Below are 18,468 nucleotides of genomic sequence, written 5' to 3'. Positions count from 1 at the left end.
TGGTGATTGATTAGTGATGTTTGCCATGAGCCGCAGAAGGAAAGCATGACACCATGAAGTGTATCTGTCCACTCAGATCCACACAACACCCTTGTTCTTCATATGAAGAGATGGAAACCAAGACAGCAAGGTCTAAATTGGCTCATTACTGGACCATAACTAAATCTTAATCTCTGACTTGTAGTATTATTTTCTTTCTACCACTACACTCTTTTTTATCTTCTCTTTCTCAGATTTCTACCAAAAGTTTCTCAAAGGCAGCAATCATGTTCCAAATTTCATCGAGATGCCCCAAAGCGGTAGTTCTCAAATACTGGTTCTTAGTCATGATAGTCTATAAACCAGTTTTTTTGGTTGTTAGATTTATAAACTAATGAATAATTATTATTTTCTTTTCATTGAATGAACTCAGTGTCTATTTTAAAAACTTTATGTATCTCCTTCAGGGATGGTTTCCAACATCATCCCCAAAATTAACAACAACAAAAAATTGTCCAGTTTGTCACTTTGGAATATAATATTTCTTGACAATAGGAACCAATATTTAACATGTCTGTCTCTCATAATTACCTCTTTAGGGCTCGATTAAGCTCTTGACTTAGCTGGTTAGCATAGAGGATGTCGAAACTGGACGATTCTCCATAACCGTAATTATGGTCTTAGAGGCTCTTGAAGTTTATAAAGCAATTTATCTTCTATCAAATGCTCTCCTTTAGTTCTAATGACTCAGGGTTGTAGTTTTGAATTCTCTCCTTCATGTTTACCTCAGTAATAAGTTGAATTTGTCCTTAAGCAACACCTACTCACCATCAACTTGCAATATTTGGTCTGTACTGGAATTATAAACTGACTATCTGAGAACTATCCTATAAGTATACAGGTTTTTGTAGCACCCCTCTTGAATGCTATTTTTTTTTTTCTGGCACAACTCCATATATGGTTGAAATCGATAGATAAATTCTCATGTAAGTGAATTATCAGTTCACGTAGTAGTGGTAGTATAATTATAATTTTTATTCTGTTTACTTTCTGCTTAATGTATACATTAATGTATACAACACATTCTGCTTAATGTGTTTTTATTTCCTTTTAATAAAGGAGCATAATTTTGTACCCTAAGAACCTGATTTTTAGTTAAAATACAGTCACCAGCCTTTTTTTAATGCCACTCTGGCATGGGGTAATCCTACCATGTCTGATACTAAAAGCAGCAGCCATCAATTAAATAAGTAAGTACACCTTAAGTTAAAAGTGCTACCAGGCATATCTCTCCCCGATTGTCCCAAATACTGGCCAATTGGGTGATGGCCACAATATGTGCAAATGCATAATCTTTTCAAGATTAGGGGTCTGAAGAAATGAACACAAATTAAAGCTTAAGTACTCATTCCACTGACTTCATATTAAAAAAAAATCCAAGATATACCTTATCCTTCGCAAAGACTGTCTCATCATTAAAAAGTCCAGTTTCATTACTCCCAGGAATATCATCAGCAGAGAGAAAGCAAACAAACCCTGGCACTTTCTGAGCTTCTGAAACATCAATGGACCTGCAAAAAGGAGGAGTGTGAGGAGTCAGGAAGGAAAACTGAAGTGGAAGACCTGTCACCTGAGAAAATGCCGAACTCTGCCACACCTCAGCCTTGTGTGTATCAGTCGTCTTTTCCCAAAAGATTGTATAGTAGAGAAAAATCTCTGAAATGCCTTCAACTGTATTTTGATATCTTGTAAATCTTGCTCCTTGTAGTTCCCCATCCAATACCATCCATCCCTTTGCAGGAAGAACAGATACTACCATTTAGAAGAGAAATCTATATCCTCAAAGGGTCCACTGATAGAATCCAAGGATCCATGAACTTAGATGGGAAAACATTTTCCTCTTAAAAAAAAGATGACCCATTAACCAATCAGATAACCTTAGCTTCTTTTCGACAGGTTTTCCTTCACCCTAATTCTTCCCTTTCTCCCTCCTATCCTATCCTATTTGGCAAATGCTGCTTAAATACTTACCGTGTAGAGGCCATGAGCTGAGTGCTAGGGGGGATATAAGATAAATAAGACAAGTCTGTCCCCATGGGCCTTGTACAGGCCCTATTCTGGTCTCCATGTACAAGGGAACCAAACAGCATTTACTGTGGAGAGCTCCAACTAACACCCACATCATAGTTAATAACCATCCAGAATCAGCACATTAGGGCTCTTGCTATACCACTCAGTTTCCTTACCTGGAACATGGGGATAATAATAGGACCTGCCTATAGGGCTGTGGAGAGGAATAGATAAAGCATTATGTATAAAATGCTTAAACCAGGCTACAGCAAACATTGTGTGATATAAGTATCTATTCTTATTATTAGAGGTGGCAATTCTTGCCATTTGGGCTTTCACAGTTTAATAAACAAGTACAAGTGACTGTTCTCTACTGGGTCCTTTGTGGACATTATCATTTTAAATATGATATTATACATGGGGAAAATGAGAGCTTGTCAAGAGCTTGGCTTGGCAGTTTGCTAGGCACTGGAACAGAAAGTCAATGCCAGCCATGCTGAGGCCTCCTTCTTCCCTTTAGTGCTGACTCAAGTCTTCCTGAGGATTTGTACTGAAGTTTAGCCCAATATCCACAGTGCAGATCTAAGAAAGGTCTTTCAGCAGCTCCTCATCACTTTTTGGGCCGAGTGTAACACCCCTGGTCAGCAGCCCGAAGGCTTTCCCGATCTGGATCCTGACTGTGTCTCCATTATCACCACCCCATCCTCCCAGGCACCACCGAGCCCCTCGTGTATCCTGCTTCTTTCTTGTCTGGGTTTAACACAAGTCGCTCCTCTCTGGACCAGGAGGCCCTGGAGAAGGTTCACTGTCGTGACATCTCCAGTGCCTGGTGGGTGCTCCCGGCGCCCTCCTCCCCAGGTGCTTTCACTGCACGCACTTGATCTTGGCGTGGGCCTGGGTGCTGGTGACCAGCCGGAGGAACAGCTCACTCTCGTAGCGAGGGATGTCGTCACAGTATACGGCCTCCCCGGACGCTTGCATGGCCGCGGCCAGGTGGGGCAGGGGCCGGCCCACTGTGTCCTCCTTGGATTGACCCTTGGGCACCTCCTGGAACAACACGGTCACTGGTTTCAGAGGACACTGTTCCTCTATAGGCCCTTGGGGAACCATGAAGAGCTTCAGGCCGAAGCAAACGTGAGCAGAGAGAATGGAGGAGGCAGGGGGGCACGGGGGCAAGGAAACAGTAGGCAGGGAAGAAGTCACTTGAAGAGTGGTCACAGTATCCCTACAGGCATCATCAGTATCTGTGGGGGACTGGGTCCAGGACACCCACTGGAGAACAAATCTACAGGTGCTCAAGTCCTTTCTATAAAGTACAGTACAGTCGGCCTTCTGTATCCGTGGATTCCACATACACAGATGAGGGCTAACTGTATACAGGAACAAACAAAACAAGGAGCCTAAAGGTCCGTTTGTTGGAGGCTGGGTAAATAAACTATGCTATGCTCACAGGATGGAATAATAAACAACCGATAAGAGATATTTTTGAAGAATTTTAATTAGAAGGAAATGCTCATGTTAAGTGTAAAAACAAGACATTCACTATTGTATGTGTACATGTAATGATTCAAATTCTGTAGGAAAAATACAAAAAAATGCAAATATGTCCATATATGCATAGGAAAAAAAATGGAGAGAAGTACACAAACGTATGGGCTTCCCTGATAGTTCAGGTGGTAAAGAATCTGCCTGGAATGTAGGAGACTCATAGTCAATCCCTGGGCCAGGAAGATCTTCTAGAGAAGAGAATGGCAACCCACTCCAGTATTCTTGCCCAGAGAATCCAATGGACAGAGGAGCCTGGTAGGCTACAGTCCATGGGGTTGCAAAGAGTTGGACACAACTGAGCAACTAACTCTCTCACTGTTTCACACAAACATAATAATAATTTTCTCTTGGAGGTAATAAGCTTCCCTGGTGGCTCAGAGGGTAAAGCATCTGCCTGCAAGGTGGAAGACCTGGGTTTGATCCCTGGGTCAGGAACATCCCCTGGAGAAGGAAATGGCAACCCACTCTAGTACTCTTGCCTGGAAAATCCCATGGACAGAGGAGCCTGGTGCAGGCTACAAGTCCATGGGGTCACAAAGAGTCAGACACGACTTCACTTTCACTTGGAGGTAAGGTTTGGTGTGATTCATATTTTCTTCTTTATGTTTTTCTATATTTTTCAAATGTTCTAAAGTGTATTCAGTTTAAAATGAAATTGTGTTTTAGGTGTTTTTTCAAAGTAATAATAATGATGGCTAGTATTTATTTAGGGTTTACTATATACTATATACTATATCTAAGTTATTTTACTTTTATTAACAAATTGAATCCTCAAAACTGTACTGTGAAACAGGGACCCACCTTACCCACATCTGCAGCTGGGTATAATTATCTTGCCCAAGAGGCACAGAGAGGAAGTCCCTTGTCCAAGTGTACACAGTTACGTGATGGCAGACTTTGGATTCAAGTCCTGGCAGTCAGGCCCAGAGTTCATTCATGCTTTGGATTGTGACACTTGAGAGCAGAGGTCTACAAATTGTGGATGATGGCCGAATCTGGCCCGCTCTCTGCTTTTATAAATAAAGTTTTAGTGGTGCACAGTCGCGCACATTCATTTCTGTATTGCCTTGGGCACCTTTTGTGCTACAATGACAAAGCTGAGGAATTGTAGCAGAAACTATGTCGCCCACAAAATCCGAAAAGTTGATCCTTTACCTAGTGCCTCTCAAAAAATTACTGTTAATAGAAATTTTTTTAAAAATTTTGTTTACTTGGCATGCTCAAGAGAATGCTGGCTTTGCACATTAGCCCATGGAGGAACCAGAACAAAACAAAATGGAAAAAAAATTTAAGGAGCAGGTGAAGGGAAGAGTAAGCCCAAGAGAGAAATGAGGTGAGCGAGAGGGGAGACAGCGTCATTCACATTCATGTAATTCCTGCTTCCTTCACTGGAGATCTATGTGCAATGATCCCAGGGACAGAGGAGCCTGGTGGGCTGCCGTCTATGGGGTCGCACAGAGTCGGACACGACTGAAGTGACTTAGCAGCAGCAGCAAGGAGTTTTAAGCACTGACATACAATGTGAATCAGTCACTTGCCAATGGTCAGCATCATCTGAGGTGGCCTAGAAGGGCCCCTGATAATAGTCACAGAAGGTATGTACTCACTTGGAAGAGCTGGATGTTGGCTGGAGGGTCTTTCTGAAAGAGTAAAGTGGCGCTGGTGTAGGTGGGGTCCAGTTTACCACACTTCTGTGGAGACAAGGTGAGAGGTGATCATGACTATTTCTATCACTGGTCCCAACCTTGGTTGTCCCCAAGTGGTAAAAGTAACAACTTTCTCATCTCCTCATCTGCACTCCTTCTGATACTGGCTGGATCTATCTCAACCGTTTAACTTGGGCTCTGTCAGCTTCCCTTCTCCCATTGCTGCACCCTACTTCCTCTGACATACCCAGCCAAGCTTTCCCTCCTTCCTGCATTGATGTGTGCTGCTCTGTTGGGAATATCTTTCTCCCCAGGCCTGCCTGGAAAAGTCATTATTTTCCCCCTCAATTTTGTGGGAAATATTTAATGTAGAGGAATTATTCATAATATTAATATAATCTCAACAAAATTCAGTGGCATGTGAAGCTCTGTATGCAGCATGATACCAAATCTGTTTAGAAAATAATATATCCAGATCAAAAGACAGGAAGATGATAGGTTTATAGGTAGACAGATGGAAGGGAGACAGGAAGAGAGAGACGGGGCAGATAAAAAGGATTACACACAGATTGGACAGATAAACATGGGAAAAAGATCAGAGGAACAAGCAAAAATACTAGCAGTGGTTTTATCTAAGATCTGAGAGTAATTTTAATTTTTCTTTATACATTTTTGTGTTTCTGAGGTTTTCCACAAGTTTTATACTTCCATAATCAGAAAAATTATTATGAATGTTGATAAAAGAGGTATCTCACTCTGCTGTCCCCACAGATGTGCAGCCTTTGCTCCTTTGTGCTCCCCCCTCCCAACTCCACCTCCCCAGTAGTCACACCAGGCTGGCCTTTATTGATCCTATTTTCTCCCACACTAGGCCGCCCACCATGTGTAGTACAATCTTATGACATAAAAATTATAAAAAAATGCTTGCTGACAAACCCACCTCAGGAGCTGGGCTCCACTTCAACTAGCACTGTCTCCTGAATGTACAACAATCCCACCCACCCTGGCTGCAGCAGCCCCATCTCACATTCTTATCACACTACATTCCCATTCAAAGTATGTAATCACAGCTGTATCAGCTACACTGCAGAAGGATCATCAGGTCTACCCACCCCCAGATTTTACAGCTAATGCTTAGAAAGAATGGTGACCTATTCAAGTTCTTATCCGAGGTAATGACACAGCCAGGACAAGAACACACATCCCTGACTCCCAGCCCAGTGCTCTGTCTCTCAACCACCAAGTTGGCTCCCATCTCCATGTGACTCTCTAGGCTGTATCCCTGGTCCCTACTCCTCTGTCCTTAGACATCCAGAGGAGAGGAGCATTTACCACCTGGTCCACAGCCCATTCCTACCTCAGCCAGCTTCCCAGATCCCGAAACACAAGTGCTACAGGAGCACACAAGGGCTCGGCCTTGCCAGGCTCCACACTCACGTCTTCCGAGTCCTCTTTGCCCAGTTTCTTCAGTACTGTCAGGTAGAACTTGAAGAAGAAGCTGAGGGTGAGGGTGCGTCGGAACTCAATCATGCCTCCAGGGGCGTCTGGGGGTAAGGAGAGTTCTTCCGCCAGACCTGTACACACGTCCTGTAGCAGCTTCTCATTCCAGAACCTGCCAGAGAGCAGGTCATGGGAGAGTGTTCCCAACCAGCTCTCAGAATCACTTGTGTGAGTGGAGTCATGAACCTCAGCTCAAAAATATGACTCAGATACTTATGTGACTTTACCTAGTGCTTCAGATAGTAAAGAATCTGTCTGCAACGCAGAGACCTGAATCTGATCCCTGGGTCAGGAAGATCTCCTGGAGAGGAAAATGGCAACCCACTCCAATATTCTTGCCTGGAAAATTCCATGGACAGAGGAGCCTGGAGGGCTACAGTCCATGGGGTCGCAAAGAGTCAGACATGACTGAGCAACTTTCACCTTCACTTCACACGAGTAAATTAACCTCCTTAAGGCTCAATTTCCCCTTCTTTAAGAATAAATACAATTTTTAAAAGACCACACAAAAAAATAATAGTTAAATCTATTGAGTTCCTACAACACACTGAGCAATGTCCTAAGTGCTTCATACAAAACATTACTTTTGATGTAAATTAAAAGCTACAGTAGGGAAAATGTTTATACTCACTTTACCATGAGGAAACAGATATGGGAGGATTAAGTAACTTGACTTATATTACCCATCCGTTAAGTGTTCAAGCCAGGAATTGGAACCAAGGAGCCTAACTCCAAAGTTGAGCTTAATCTAGCCATATGGCTATTGTAAGGACTACATAGAACAGTGCTAGCAAACTGCTTGGTACAATTGTTGCCATATGATAACCTTAGTAATAGTAGTTGCTGTACTAATAGTGTAGCAGCGGTAGCAGTAGTAGTAGCAACAGCAATAGTAGTGGCAGCAATACTAGTAATAGTAATGCAAGCAGTGACAGAAGCATTAATAGTAGCAGTGGAAGCAATAGTAATAGCAGTAGAAGCAAAAGTAATAGTAGAAATAAGAGAAGCACCAGTAGGAATAGCAACAGTACAAGCAATCCTACTAGTAGGAGAAGGAACAGCAACAGCAACAGGGATACTTCTATTATCAGTAATAGTGGCAGCAGCAGCGCTCGTTGCAATAGTAATAGCTATTGTAGCAGTAAAGTAGTAGTAACAGCACTGATAATAGCTTCTGTAGCAGAAACATCAGTAGCAATAACACTAGGAGTAGCAACAATAATAGTATTAGCTGTAGAAGAGACAGCATAGTAGTAGCAATGGCAATTGTAGCAGTAGCCACAATAGTAGTATTAATCATAGTAGTGACAGCAGCAGGAATAGCAGTAATGATGATAGTAGAGCAATAGTAACAGTAGTAGAAGAAATGAGATGAGTAGCTCCAGCAGTAGTAGTTTGAGGAATAAAAGCAGCAACAGCAGCAATAGTAGTCGTAGCTGTAGAAATAAGCAGTAACAGTACCAGCAGTGGCAGCAGCAGTAGTAATGCTAACAGTGGCACAGCAGCAGCAACTCTGCTAACAGTAATGCCACTCGTGGCAGCTGCAATCATAGTAGTGGTAGCAGCTCTGGTAGTATCAGTAGTAATAGCCGTAGTTGCAGCACCAGCAGCACTACTGGTAATCATAGTAGCAGGAGCAGCAGTAACTTTACTCCACTCTCAGCTCTTACTTGGACAGCTGCCTCCGCGTGGTCTTGAGGGCTGAGATGGTTCTGTCCGCCATTCCACCATAGCAGAGGGCTAGCTCCTTTACCTGCGTGCTTCCTGGCTGGAACAGGACTCTCATGCCACAGGTCACCTTGGCTATGTCATCTTCTCTCCGGGAGGCCTGCTTGAATGCTGAGAAAAACTCATCCTAAAAATAACAGAAAAAAATACCTCTTTCCCACCTTGCTTTGCAAAGACTGCAAACAATGAGTCTGAAGCAGGGAGGGTGGGGTGAAGTCAGAAGACCATCACAGAGTAGCCAGGAGCTGGTGGTAGGGCTCAAAGGTGCGGACATAACTACTGCCTTTTCAGGAGGATTTCCAGGTAACATTCCCAGAAACTGGGAAAGGGTCAGGATTTCTGCCCATTGGTCAGGAAAATGGGAAGTCCAAGGACACAGCCAGGGGCTATGCCAAAGCCTCTATCAACATGACTGCCTCTCAAGCAGATACAATGAGATGCCAAAGGGTGTTGAAACCCAGTATCAGCTTGGGGCCTCCATAGATGCTCTCCCTGACTTGTCTCTCCCACCAGTCTACTGGCTTCAGTTAGAATTCTCTTTTCCTGAAAGGAAGACTCACACTATGAAACAGTAGCTTTCTTTGTGCTTTGAGCATGCATTTCCCCTGGGTCCAAGCCAGGCTCTGTCTTTGGAGATGGGAGGAGAGTGTGAATCAGTTTCCAGGTAAAGACCCATCTATGTAAGGTTCTGCGCAAGGTTTGAACTGTCCCTGGCACCAAGTTCTGATGAACGTCAGTGATGGGAGGTTTAAGGGAAAGTGTATTGGGAAACACACTGTTGAGTTTCAAAATGACCCCGGGCTTTTGTTGAAGAAGCCGAGGAGAGCCCTGCTGATGAGATTTCTGACATCTAACATAGCACTGGGGCTATGAGCCCAGAGCTTGAACTAGGTTCTGGAACAGGGGTTCCAACCACTTCCAGGACTGTGCCGGCCCAAAGCAACATTTTCCCCAGGGTTCATGTAGGGTCAGGGTCAGGCCATCAGCTGTTCTTTCTTGAGAAAGACTTCCAAATTCTGGGTATGAAAACCTTTCATTTATGAAATGTTTTTTGTTTACATCTCTACCTGGGACAATACAAACTGGACCATTTCTTCCTTCTTTCCCCATCTCACAAGTTTTTTAAAAAATCTATTGATCTGTGAAATACAAAAACTCTGGGAATCACTGTTCAAATTAGCCTATAAGGACAAGCTGGAAAATCATTAAAACCACTGCAGGGACCTAACTGCTTTAATTTAATCAGCATTCTCATTAAGGAGGTCAAAATCAGCAAGGGCAAACAAGCCTTGTAACACTTGCTAGAGCACCAGCTCTGTAAACCCTTAATGCTCTCCTTTACTGCTAGTGCCCGGCCTCTCCCAGATCACTCTTCCAAAGGCCCATGGAATGTATAGGACAAACCCACGCCAGGTCAGGATACCACAGGCCCCAAGGAACATGAGCAAGTCGGCCAGAGGAGCCCAGTCCTGCCCCACCAGGCCAGAAAGCCCTCCCATGAAGCAGAAACCCATCCAAGCGAACCCAGAGCATGATCAGTGAAAAAGCACCTGGTTGAGCCCAAGTTCAGCAGATGAGGACCTGACTCACAGGTAGCTTCTCCAACTGGCACGCACATTGCATGCCTCATCATATGAAAACTGGGGCAGAGATATACCACAGCTTGGTATATTCTTGGAATTGTGTTGCTAGCCCCAGCTGCTGATTCCCACCGGCTCCCAGACACCTGCCAGGAACCTTATGGATTCTTTCTTTCCGGTCCTCGCAATAATCTGCACAGTCGGTAAACATGGGCCCGTTTTACACATGAGGATTTGGGGCTCAGAAGATGAATGACTTGTTCAGAACCACACATCTGCCTGTCTGGTTTCCTTGTCTGTGCCCTGTGCCCAATACCCTGAAACTCCTCATTGTCCAGAAAGGAATCTGGTTTGTTAATAGAGGCCAGGCTCAGAGACAAGAACATCCGTGTTAAAGTGGAGAGATGGTAAGCGTGGGCCCCGAGGCAGGAGCCTGGCAGGAGCAGGGGTCATTTGGGTTGCTTCTGACAGCATCTCACCTCCCTGCTGTAGGGGATCTCAATGGAGAGCAGTATCTCCTCTGGACCCAGCAGGGTCTTCCTGTAGCTGGGGAAGAAGGTGTGGTCCATTGGAACGGTTCTTCTGGTGCCTGTACAGAGGCAAGACAGAGAGGGACCAGTGTGAGAAAGCATATGACAGATCACCAGGGGAATTCTCCTTCCTGGCCCCTGATGCCCACAGTCAGAGGGAGTGGCTGGCACGACAGGGACCTCGGTGCTCCACCTGGAACCCTTAAGCCTTGGTGTGCTGGTGACTGTTTAACTATCAGTTCTTTAAGAAAAAGCCCTGACTTGTAGCATTCACAAGTTTCTGTGGTATAAATACTTCTACAAAGGCCAATGTCAAGCTACTAGAGCAGCATAGCTCAGTGTGAAGTTGAAAAGAGGGTAGTGAAAAGTTGATACAGGAGGCCTGCCATCCTCTGAGGGGTCTGCTTACAAGGCTGTCCACTGGCTATCCTCTAGGACCTTAGGTTTCAGGAGAGTTCCCACCATTCCCTCATAAGAACAGCTCACAATGCCTAAAATGTTTCTACAAAGCATATGGTTTATGCTCAACACCTGACTTTCCTTCTGGGAGTCTGGAATTCTGGTACATGCCAGGCAGAGCTCCATGACCAGCCCCACTAAAAGCCCAGGGTGCTAAGCGTCCCCAGTAAAAAATCCTTCACGTGTGTTGTCATGGCTCAACTTATTCCTGGAGAGAATGAGCGTGTCCTGTGTGACTCCCCTGGGAGGAGGCCCTGGAAGCTTGTGCCTGGTTTCCCCGGCCCCATGCCACTTTTCCCTTTGCTGATTTTGCTTTTTATTCTCCTGCTGTAATAAGTCATAGCCGTGAGCGGACCCAACACTGAGTCCTGTGAGTCTCCCTTGTCCTCCTGAAAGTCATTAAACCTAGAAGTGGTCTTGTGGAAACCCGTGAGCAAGGAAAAAGGCACAGGAACGAACTATCACGTAGAGTTTCCACTCTACAAATGGAATAAATGGAAATAACCTCAAAGATATATACAGCTGTAAAATGAAGGAAAATAATGAGGAAATAGTGAATTTTGAGTATTTATTACCTTTGTTTTTAATATAATTTATTTCATTGTATAGTATAGGGTATATAGTTTAATGTTTAATAATGGCCATGTTTAACAAATGCTCAGACTCCCTGAAAACCCAGCCATCAGCTATGCTCAGTAGCATACTCTGGCCCCAGCACACACCACTGAGTATGCCATCTGGGTGTTAGGTCCTATTGTGAATTCTTAATAAAGTGATGGTCCAGCCCTCCTGGCCCCCAGTCTGGGTGCATCTCCTTTTGTAGTTTCCGGGGATCCAAGCTTTAGGAAAGCTGCGCTATTGAACTTTGGGTTCTGCTTCTGCAGAATGTGACTTATCCTGTGAGACTCCACTCCAGCCCTGGCCCTGTTTCCTGACCTCTGCATGAGGCAGCTCACCTCTGGACACGATGGTCAGCTTGGTCCCACTGGCCATGAACACAGGGTTGAGGTCGGAGATGGGGCTGGCTGTGATGATGTTCCCTCCAATGGACTAGGACAAGCAGGGAGAACGTGTGAGAGCCCACCCCAGGAAAGTCCAGCTCACACATCTGGCTCCCGAATGTGGAAGGTGGGTACACCTGCTGAAGGGCGAGCTCTGAGGTCCTCCACCCACTGCAGACACCAGACCAGCACAGTAAGAACCGGGCGTTAGGGCAACACGCAAAACTTGAGATTCCAACGCCTGGGGCTAGGTCCCAGCTCTGAAGTTTACCTACATGTAAACCAGATCAGCTCCTTTACATTTGTTTGTTTGATTGATTTCACCCAACCTTTTTCTGAAAGGGCTGAGATGGTTTATCGCTGAGGCTGTAGAGAGTTAGTGAAAGAGAAAAGACAAAGATCAAGGAAAAAGAATGGGAAGCCTTAAGGATGAACAATATGTTCTAACTGAGCTTCCTTGGCAAAGAATATAAGGAGAATCATACACAGAGTTCCCATTATTAGAAAAGGGGAAGAAAACCAGTTGCTCCCGGAAAAAAAAAAAATCCTTCCCACAAGTAGATTTCATCTGAATTGGGGAACTTAGTAGAGTTTTCTGGGTTTGCGTCTCCTTATCTATAATTGGAAGAGGTGCTTGAGGTAGGGCGAGGGGAATGGGAGTAGGTTGTTTTGCTTTGTTTTTTGTTCTAATTTAAAACAACAGCTACAGCAGTAGAATGGAAGGGTCAGCTTTCCTCCCAACCCCATCAAGAGTTGTGAGACTCAAATGGTGCAGAGTGTGAGAACGCCGTCTGCAAACTCTGGATTTGGGGGCTCGTCTGAAGGCTGATTGCAGTCAACACATGGGCCTCTCTCTCCTCTCAAGGAGCCCTACCTCTGGTTCTCCCCCTGACTCTGAAAGGCAGTCCGCCTTCCTATTTTGTCTTCTCCCTAACTTATCTCTCATCCACCTGCTGGCAGCCTCGGCTAAGTTCAGAAAGAGATGGGCAGGCGGCTCCATCTCTCCAACCTCAGGGATGAAGATGGAGTCACAGCATGAGCACCCCCCAGGGTGGCCCTCAGGTCACATCAGAAGCAGCTGTGGGGCTTGCTGAAGCCTGACCCCTGCGCTCCAACCCAGATCTACTGTCAGGTTCGCTGAGAGTGGGGTCCGGGGATCTGCATTTTCAACAAGCCCCCAGGAAGTTCTAAACACAAGTTTGAGGCCTATTCGGGCTGTAATAGAACCCAGACTGGCCCCTCGCCTTGTGGGGAAAATGCCCATCCTGGGCCCCTAACTAGGGACTCACCGCCACAGACTTGACCTGCTTCCCGGCAAACCAGCGCAGCTGCTCCAGGACGCCTCTGAAAACCTCCGTTTTCTGGGTGGGAAGCTTGGCAACTGCCTCGAGCAGGGTCCTTTCCACAGAGCTCAGGGGACAAGCAGCTCCAAAGGAGATCCCTGGGAACACATGCTCAGAATGACAGCCATCCACCTCACAACTCGAGAAGCACTTCCATACACAGCTCCTAGGAAGCTTCACAGCAACTGAGTAGGATGAACCAGGATGCACGGCCTTATATGGATGAAGAAATTAAGGCCCAGAGAGGTATGGTACCTGCCCAATGCCACACAGTTAATAAAAGAGCCAGGACTCAAGCCCAGGCCTAAAACCAGAGTGCTTTTTTATCTAAACCAGTGACTCTCAAATCAATAAAATCAGATCTCTGAGGGTGAACTCTTGGCATTTCTTTTTAAAAAAGCACCCCAGCCCCGCTCCCCGCCTACCCTCTGTTCTCGTGAATGAGTCTGTGGGCAGCCAGGATTGAGAACGATTACTGAAAATATCAAGCCCTGAGCCCATTGGTACCTGACCACAGATGCTCGGTGGTGGAGAGCAGTAAGGGTGTCTGCTTCCCCCGTGCAGGGTGGCTCTTGAAAAAACAGGTGTAGCAGGATTGCCACCATCCTCTGCACAACCCACCTCCAGGATCCCAGCCCCTCTGTGGGCTCAGGCAGGCCCCCCTTACCCTCAGGTCCATGCTCCACTGAATTCAGCTCAGGGATCCAGGCTGGGCAGATGATTACAGGAAACAGCTGATTCTTAAACTTCATCTCAATGCCTCAAAAGAAACGAAAAGCCCCAGGTTGCAGGGCTCCCACCTCTGCAGACAGCACAGATTTCACATGCTCTGTGGATGTCTCAGGACTTGGAGGTGCAATGGACAAGACATGGGATAAAGTGCAGTTTCCACACGATCAGCCAGGAAGCCATGTCTTTCTCTCTCTCGCCAGAACTCAAATAAGATGAACTTGACTTCATGTGTGTGCACGTGCATGTGTGTTTATTCACAATATTAAAAAAAGGGCATGAAAATAAGTCAGAAACCCTTCTAAACACTTTACATATTTTAACTTATTTAATCCTCACAATAACCCTATGAAATACTGTAATGTTCTCTGTTCATAGATAAGAAGGGTTTTCCTGGCGGCTCAACGGTAAAGAATGTGCCTGCAATTCAGGAGACATGGGTTTGATCCCTGGGTTGGGAAGATCTCCTGAAGAAGGAAATGTCAACCCACTAGTATTCTTGTCTGGAAAAGCCCATGGACAGAGGAGCCTGGTGGGCTACTGTCCATGGGGTTGCCAAGAGTCAGACACGACTGAGCCACTAAACAACGACAACAGTAGATAGGAAATTGGAGCACAGGGAGGTAAGTTTCTTTCCTAAATTATACAGCTAAGAATGGCACATTTCAGTACCAGGGCAATTATTAGAGTAGGGATATAATAATAATATAATATGAAAGTCTAACATTCAGACGAAAGGGAAAAATGACTGAGAAAAATTCAAATCAACTCCTAGTTCCCAATATCTGTCTGAGTTCTTACAGTGCATGGCTTGACGGGACCAAATGTCTGTGTCTGATTTCTATCCTTCCAGTGAACCAAGTAAGAAACCTCTCTGAACAGACCTGCCTCTGTTCCTCAGACCCAGTCAGCACAGCACCCCTCCCAGCCCCACCCACAGGGTTGTAAATAGAAAAGTTTAAAAAGGAAATATCTGTGCATCGTCCCCCATCTTCTCAGGTGCTGTGGAGGGTCTCTGAAGAGTGAAGCAGGCTTGGGAAGCCTGGTCTGTCTGAATATCAGCTCATAGAATAAAGAAGGGAGAGGGAGGCAATAAGTGGTTCATCTTCATAAGGTTTTCTCTATGCCCAGCTTCCTGCAACATCATGGCAGTAGATGGTTACACTGGGGGAGGTAGGGTGTGTGGTGGTTACACTGGGGGAGGTAGGGTGTGTGATGGTTGCACTGGGGGAGGTAGGGTGTGTGGTGGTTACACTGGGGGAGGTAGGGTGTGTGGTGGTTACACTGGGGGAGGTAGGGTGTGTGGTGGTTACACTGGGGGAGGTAGGGTGTGTGATGGTTACACTGGGGGAGGTTGGGTGTGTGGTGGTTACACTGGGGGAGGTAGGGTGTGTGATGGTTGCACTGGGGGAGGTATGGTGTGTGATGGTTACACTGGGGGAGGTAGGGTGTGTGATAGTTACACTGGGGGAGGTAGGGTGTGTGGTGGTTACACTGGGGGAGGTAGGGTGTGTAATGGCTACACTGGGGAGGTAGGGTGTGTGATGGCTGCACTGGGGGAGGTAGGGTGTGTGATGGTTACACTGGGGGAGGTAGGGTGTGTGATGGTTACAGTGGGGGAGGTTGGGTGTGTGATGGTTACACTGGGGAGGTAGGGTGTGTGTAATGGTTACACTGGGGGAGGTAGGGTGTGTGATGGTTACACTGGGGGAGGTAGGGTGTGTGATGGTTACACTGGGGGAGGTAGGGTGTGTGTGATGGTTACACTGGGGAGGTAGGGTGTGTGTAATGGTTACACTGGGGGAGGTAGGGTGTGTGTAATGGTTACACTGGGGAGGCAGGGTGTGTGTAATGGTTACACTGGGGAGGCAGGGTGTGTGTAATGGTTACACTGGGGAGGCAGGGTGTGTGTAATGGTTACACTGGGGTGGTAGGGTGTGTAATGGTTACACTGGGGGAGGTAGGGTGTGTGATAGTTATACTGGGGGAGGTAGGGTGTGTGGTGGTTACACTGGGGGAGGTAGGGTGTGTGGTGGTTACACTGGGGGAGGTAGGGTGTGTGGTGGTTACACTGGGGGAGGTAGGGTGTGTGGTGGTTACACTGGGGGAGGTAGGGTGTGTGATGTTTGCACTGGGGGAGGTATGGTGTGTGATGGTTACACTGGGGGAGGTAGGGTGTGTGATAGTTACACTGGGGGAGGTAGGGTGTGTGGTGGTTACACTGGGGGAGGTAGGGTGTGTAATGGCTACACTGGGGAGGTAGGGTGTGTGATGGCTGCACTGGGGGAGGTAGGGTGTGTGATGGTTACACTGGGGGAGGTAGGGTGTGTGATGGTTACAGTGGGGGAGGTTGGGTGTGTGATGGTTACACTGGGGAGGTAGGGTGTGTGTAATGGTTACACTGGGGGAGGTAGGGTGTGTGATGGTTACACTGGGGGAGGTAGGGTGTGTGATGGTTACACTGGGGGAGGTAGAGTGTGTGTGATGGTTACACTGGGGAGGTAGGGTGTGTGTAATGGTTACACTGGGGGAGGTAGGGTGTGTGTAATGGTTACACTGGGGAGGCAGGGTGTGTGTAATGGTTACACTGGGGAGGCAGGGTGTGTGTAATGGTTACACTGGGGAGGCAGGGTGTGTGTAATGGTTACACTGGGGTGGTAGGGTGTGTGATGGTTGCACTGGGGGAGGTAGGGTGTGTGATGGTTGCACTGGGGGAGGTAGGGTATGTGTAATGGTTACACTGGGGGAGGTAGGGTTTGTGATGGCTACACTGGGGAGGTAGGGTGTGTGTAATGGTTGCACTGGGGGAGGTAGGGTGTGGGAGAGAGGAGGGATAGAACTGTGGAGTGATCTTATGCAATTATTTCTAATTTGGAGCTTGTAATACCTTTTTGAATTCCTTTTCTCTTAGAATCTAACTGAGTCTAAGACATTGTGTGACTCTTGGTAAGGAATGTGCCATACATCCAAGGGCCCCAAAGATCCTTCCAGCCAGTCATTCTCCACCTTTGCTCATGTGACCCTGGGCCCTGGAGCCACGGCCACGCAGGCCGTCACCATCGTGTCACCTGAAGCGTGTCTCACCCTGCCATCCAGTGGGTCCCGTTGTTGCAGTGGGGGACTCCATATGGCACGTGTGCTCACACGGGCGGCTCAGTTCTGCACTTCACCAGTACACACCTGAGTTGGGCCCTCTTCTCTGCAGCGGCAGAACCAACCAGAATCCAGGGCTTGGGGGGTTCTTCCAGAGCCAGAGATAGGAGCCCCAACAGGCTAGAATGGGCTGCTCTGAGGCTGCCCTGGCCTGTGCCTCCATCCTCTCCCTGGATCCTCACTGGGCTTGGGGCCCAACCATGGGAAGATGGGCCAAGCTGGTGGTGGGGAACACAGAGATTGATAGGAATGGACTGAGCCTAGCAGGGGCTGAGACATCTCTGCTCCTGAGTCTTCAAGCACAGGGACTGCGAGCGGTACCTCTGGAGTGCCTGTTTACATATTGTGGGGCTCACGTCTGGCGGGTGGCACCACAGGGCAGGTGGCCACAGTCATGGGCAACACAGCACAGCCACACTTGGACATTTCCTCTCCCTTGCCTTACCACATCATCCCCAGAAAAAGGGAGCAGGAAAGTAACATTTATGGAACCCCTAGGGTCTGGCAGGTACTAGACCAGACACTTGACCCATGTTGCTCCCTTACCCTCAGACTGGGAGACCCTCAAGGGAAGGAGTGTGGTCTAGGTGATCTGGGTACCCCTGGCTCCCCCAGAATGCCTGGCATAGGGCCAGATCTCTGTCAGTGTTTATGGAGAACAATCAGCAAGGATCTCAGTTAATACTCAGAGCAACCCTTGAAAAATGAGCATTAGTTCCTCAGTTGTGTCCAGCTCTTTGTGACCCCACGGACTGTGGCCCACCAGGCACCTCTGTCCATGGAATTCTAAAAGCAAGAATACTGGAGTGGGAAGCCATTCCCTTCTCCAGGGGATCTTCCCAACCCAGGTATCAAACTCAGATCTCCCACACTGCAGGCAGATTCTTTACTGTCTGAGCCACCAGGGAAGCCCATTAGAGAAGGCGTTATTACCTCCACACGTGAAATGGGGGAATAAAGGCAGAGTAGGACACAGAGAGGACACATGGCCACAAGGGGCTGAACTGGACAGGCTGACCCAGAGTTGCCCCATACCTTACCGATCTCTGTGTTTCCCACCACCAGCTTGGCCTCGGGATGCTGAGCTTTGAGGTCCAGCAACTCCTTCAAGGTGGAGGATTGGATCCAGGTCACACGCTCCCCTTCAAAACGCAGCTGCTTCGGTGGAATGTCTTTCAGCCTCTAGAAAATGCCATTTTCTT

General features: G+C 47.0%; 1 protein-coding gene across 6 annotated transcripts in view; it reads right to left on the bottom strand.

Annotated features, from left to right (window-relative positions):
• XDH (xanthine dehydrogenase) overlaps positions 1 to 18,468 on the bottom strand; it is a 64,706-nt gene that overhangs the window by 23,825 nt on the left and 22,413 nt on the right. For 4 of the 6 annotated variants that reach the window (XR_008682490.2, XM_055400376.2, XM_055400377.2 and 1 more), the window contains 10 exons: positions 18,307 to 18,448; positions 14,052 to 14,144; positions 13,331 to 13,482; positions 11,997 to 12,090; positions 10,531 to 10,640; positions 8,414 to 8,598; positions 6,681 to 6,855; positions 5,205 to 5,288; positions 2,927 to 3,096; positions 1,427 to 1,550 (listed from right to left, as the gene is read on the bottom strand). Coding sequence is in view for 5 of the 6 variants with exons in the window: in XM_055400376.2 (XP_055256351.2) it covers positions 1,427 to 1,550; positions 2,927 to 3,096; positions 5,205 to 5,288; positions 6,681 to 6,855; positions 8,414 to 8,598; positions 10,531 to 10,640; positions 11,997 to 12,090; positions 13,331 to 13,482; positions 14,052 to 14,144; positions 18,307 to 18,448 (1,329 nt within the window). In the remaining variant the exon portion in view is untranslated. The remainder of the gene's footprint in view (positions 1 to 1,426; positions 1,551 to 2,926; positions 3,097 to 5,204; positions 5,289 to 6,680; positions 6,856 to 8,413; positions 8,599 to 10,530; positions 10,641 to 11,996; positions 12,091 to 13,330; positions 13,483 to 14,051; positions 14,145 to 18,306; positions 18,449 to 18,468) is intronic. The other 2 variants (XM_055400378.2, XM_088841563.1) reach the window with 1 other exon arrangement.

Source organism: Moschus berezovskii, chromosome 11, assembly GCF_049115385.1.
Source record: "Moschus berezovskii isolate FMDL1 chromosome 11, NW_MosBer_1.0, whole genome shotgun sequence".
Lineage (NCBI taxonomy): Eukaryota > Metazoa > Chordata > Mammalia > Artiodactyla > Moschidae > Moschus > Moschus berezovskii.
This window is presented reverse-complemented; position numbering and strand designations above follow the sequence as displayed.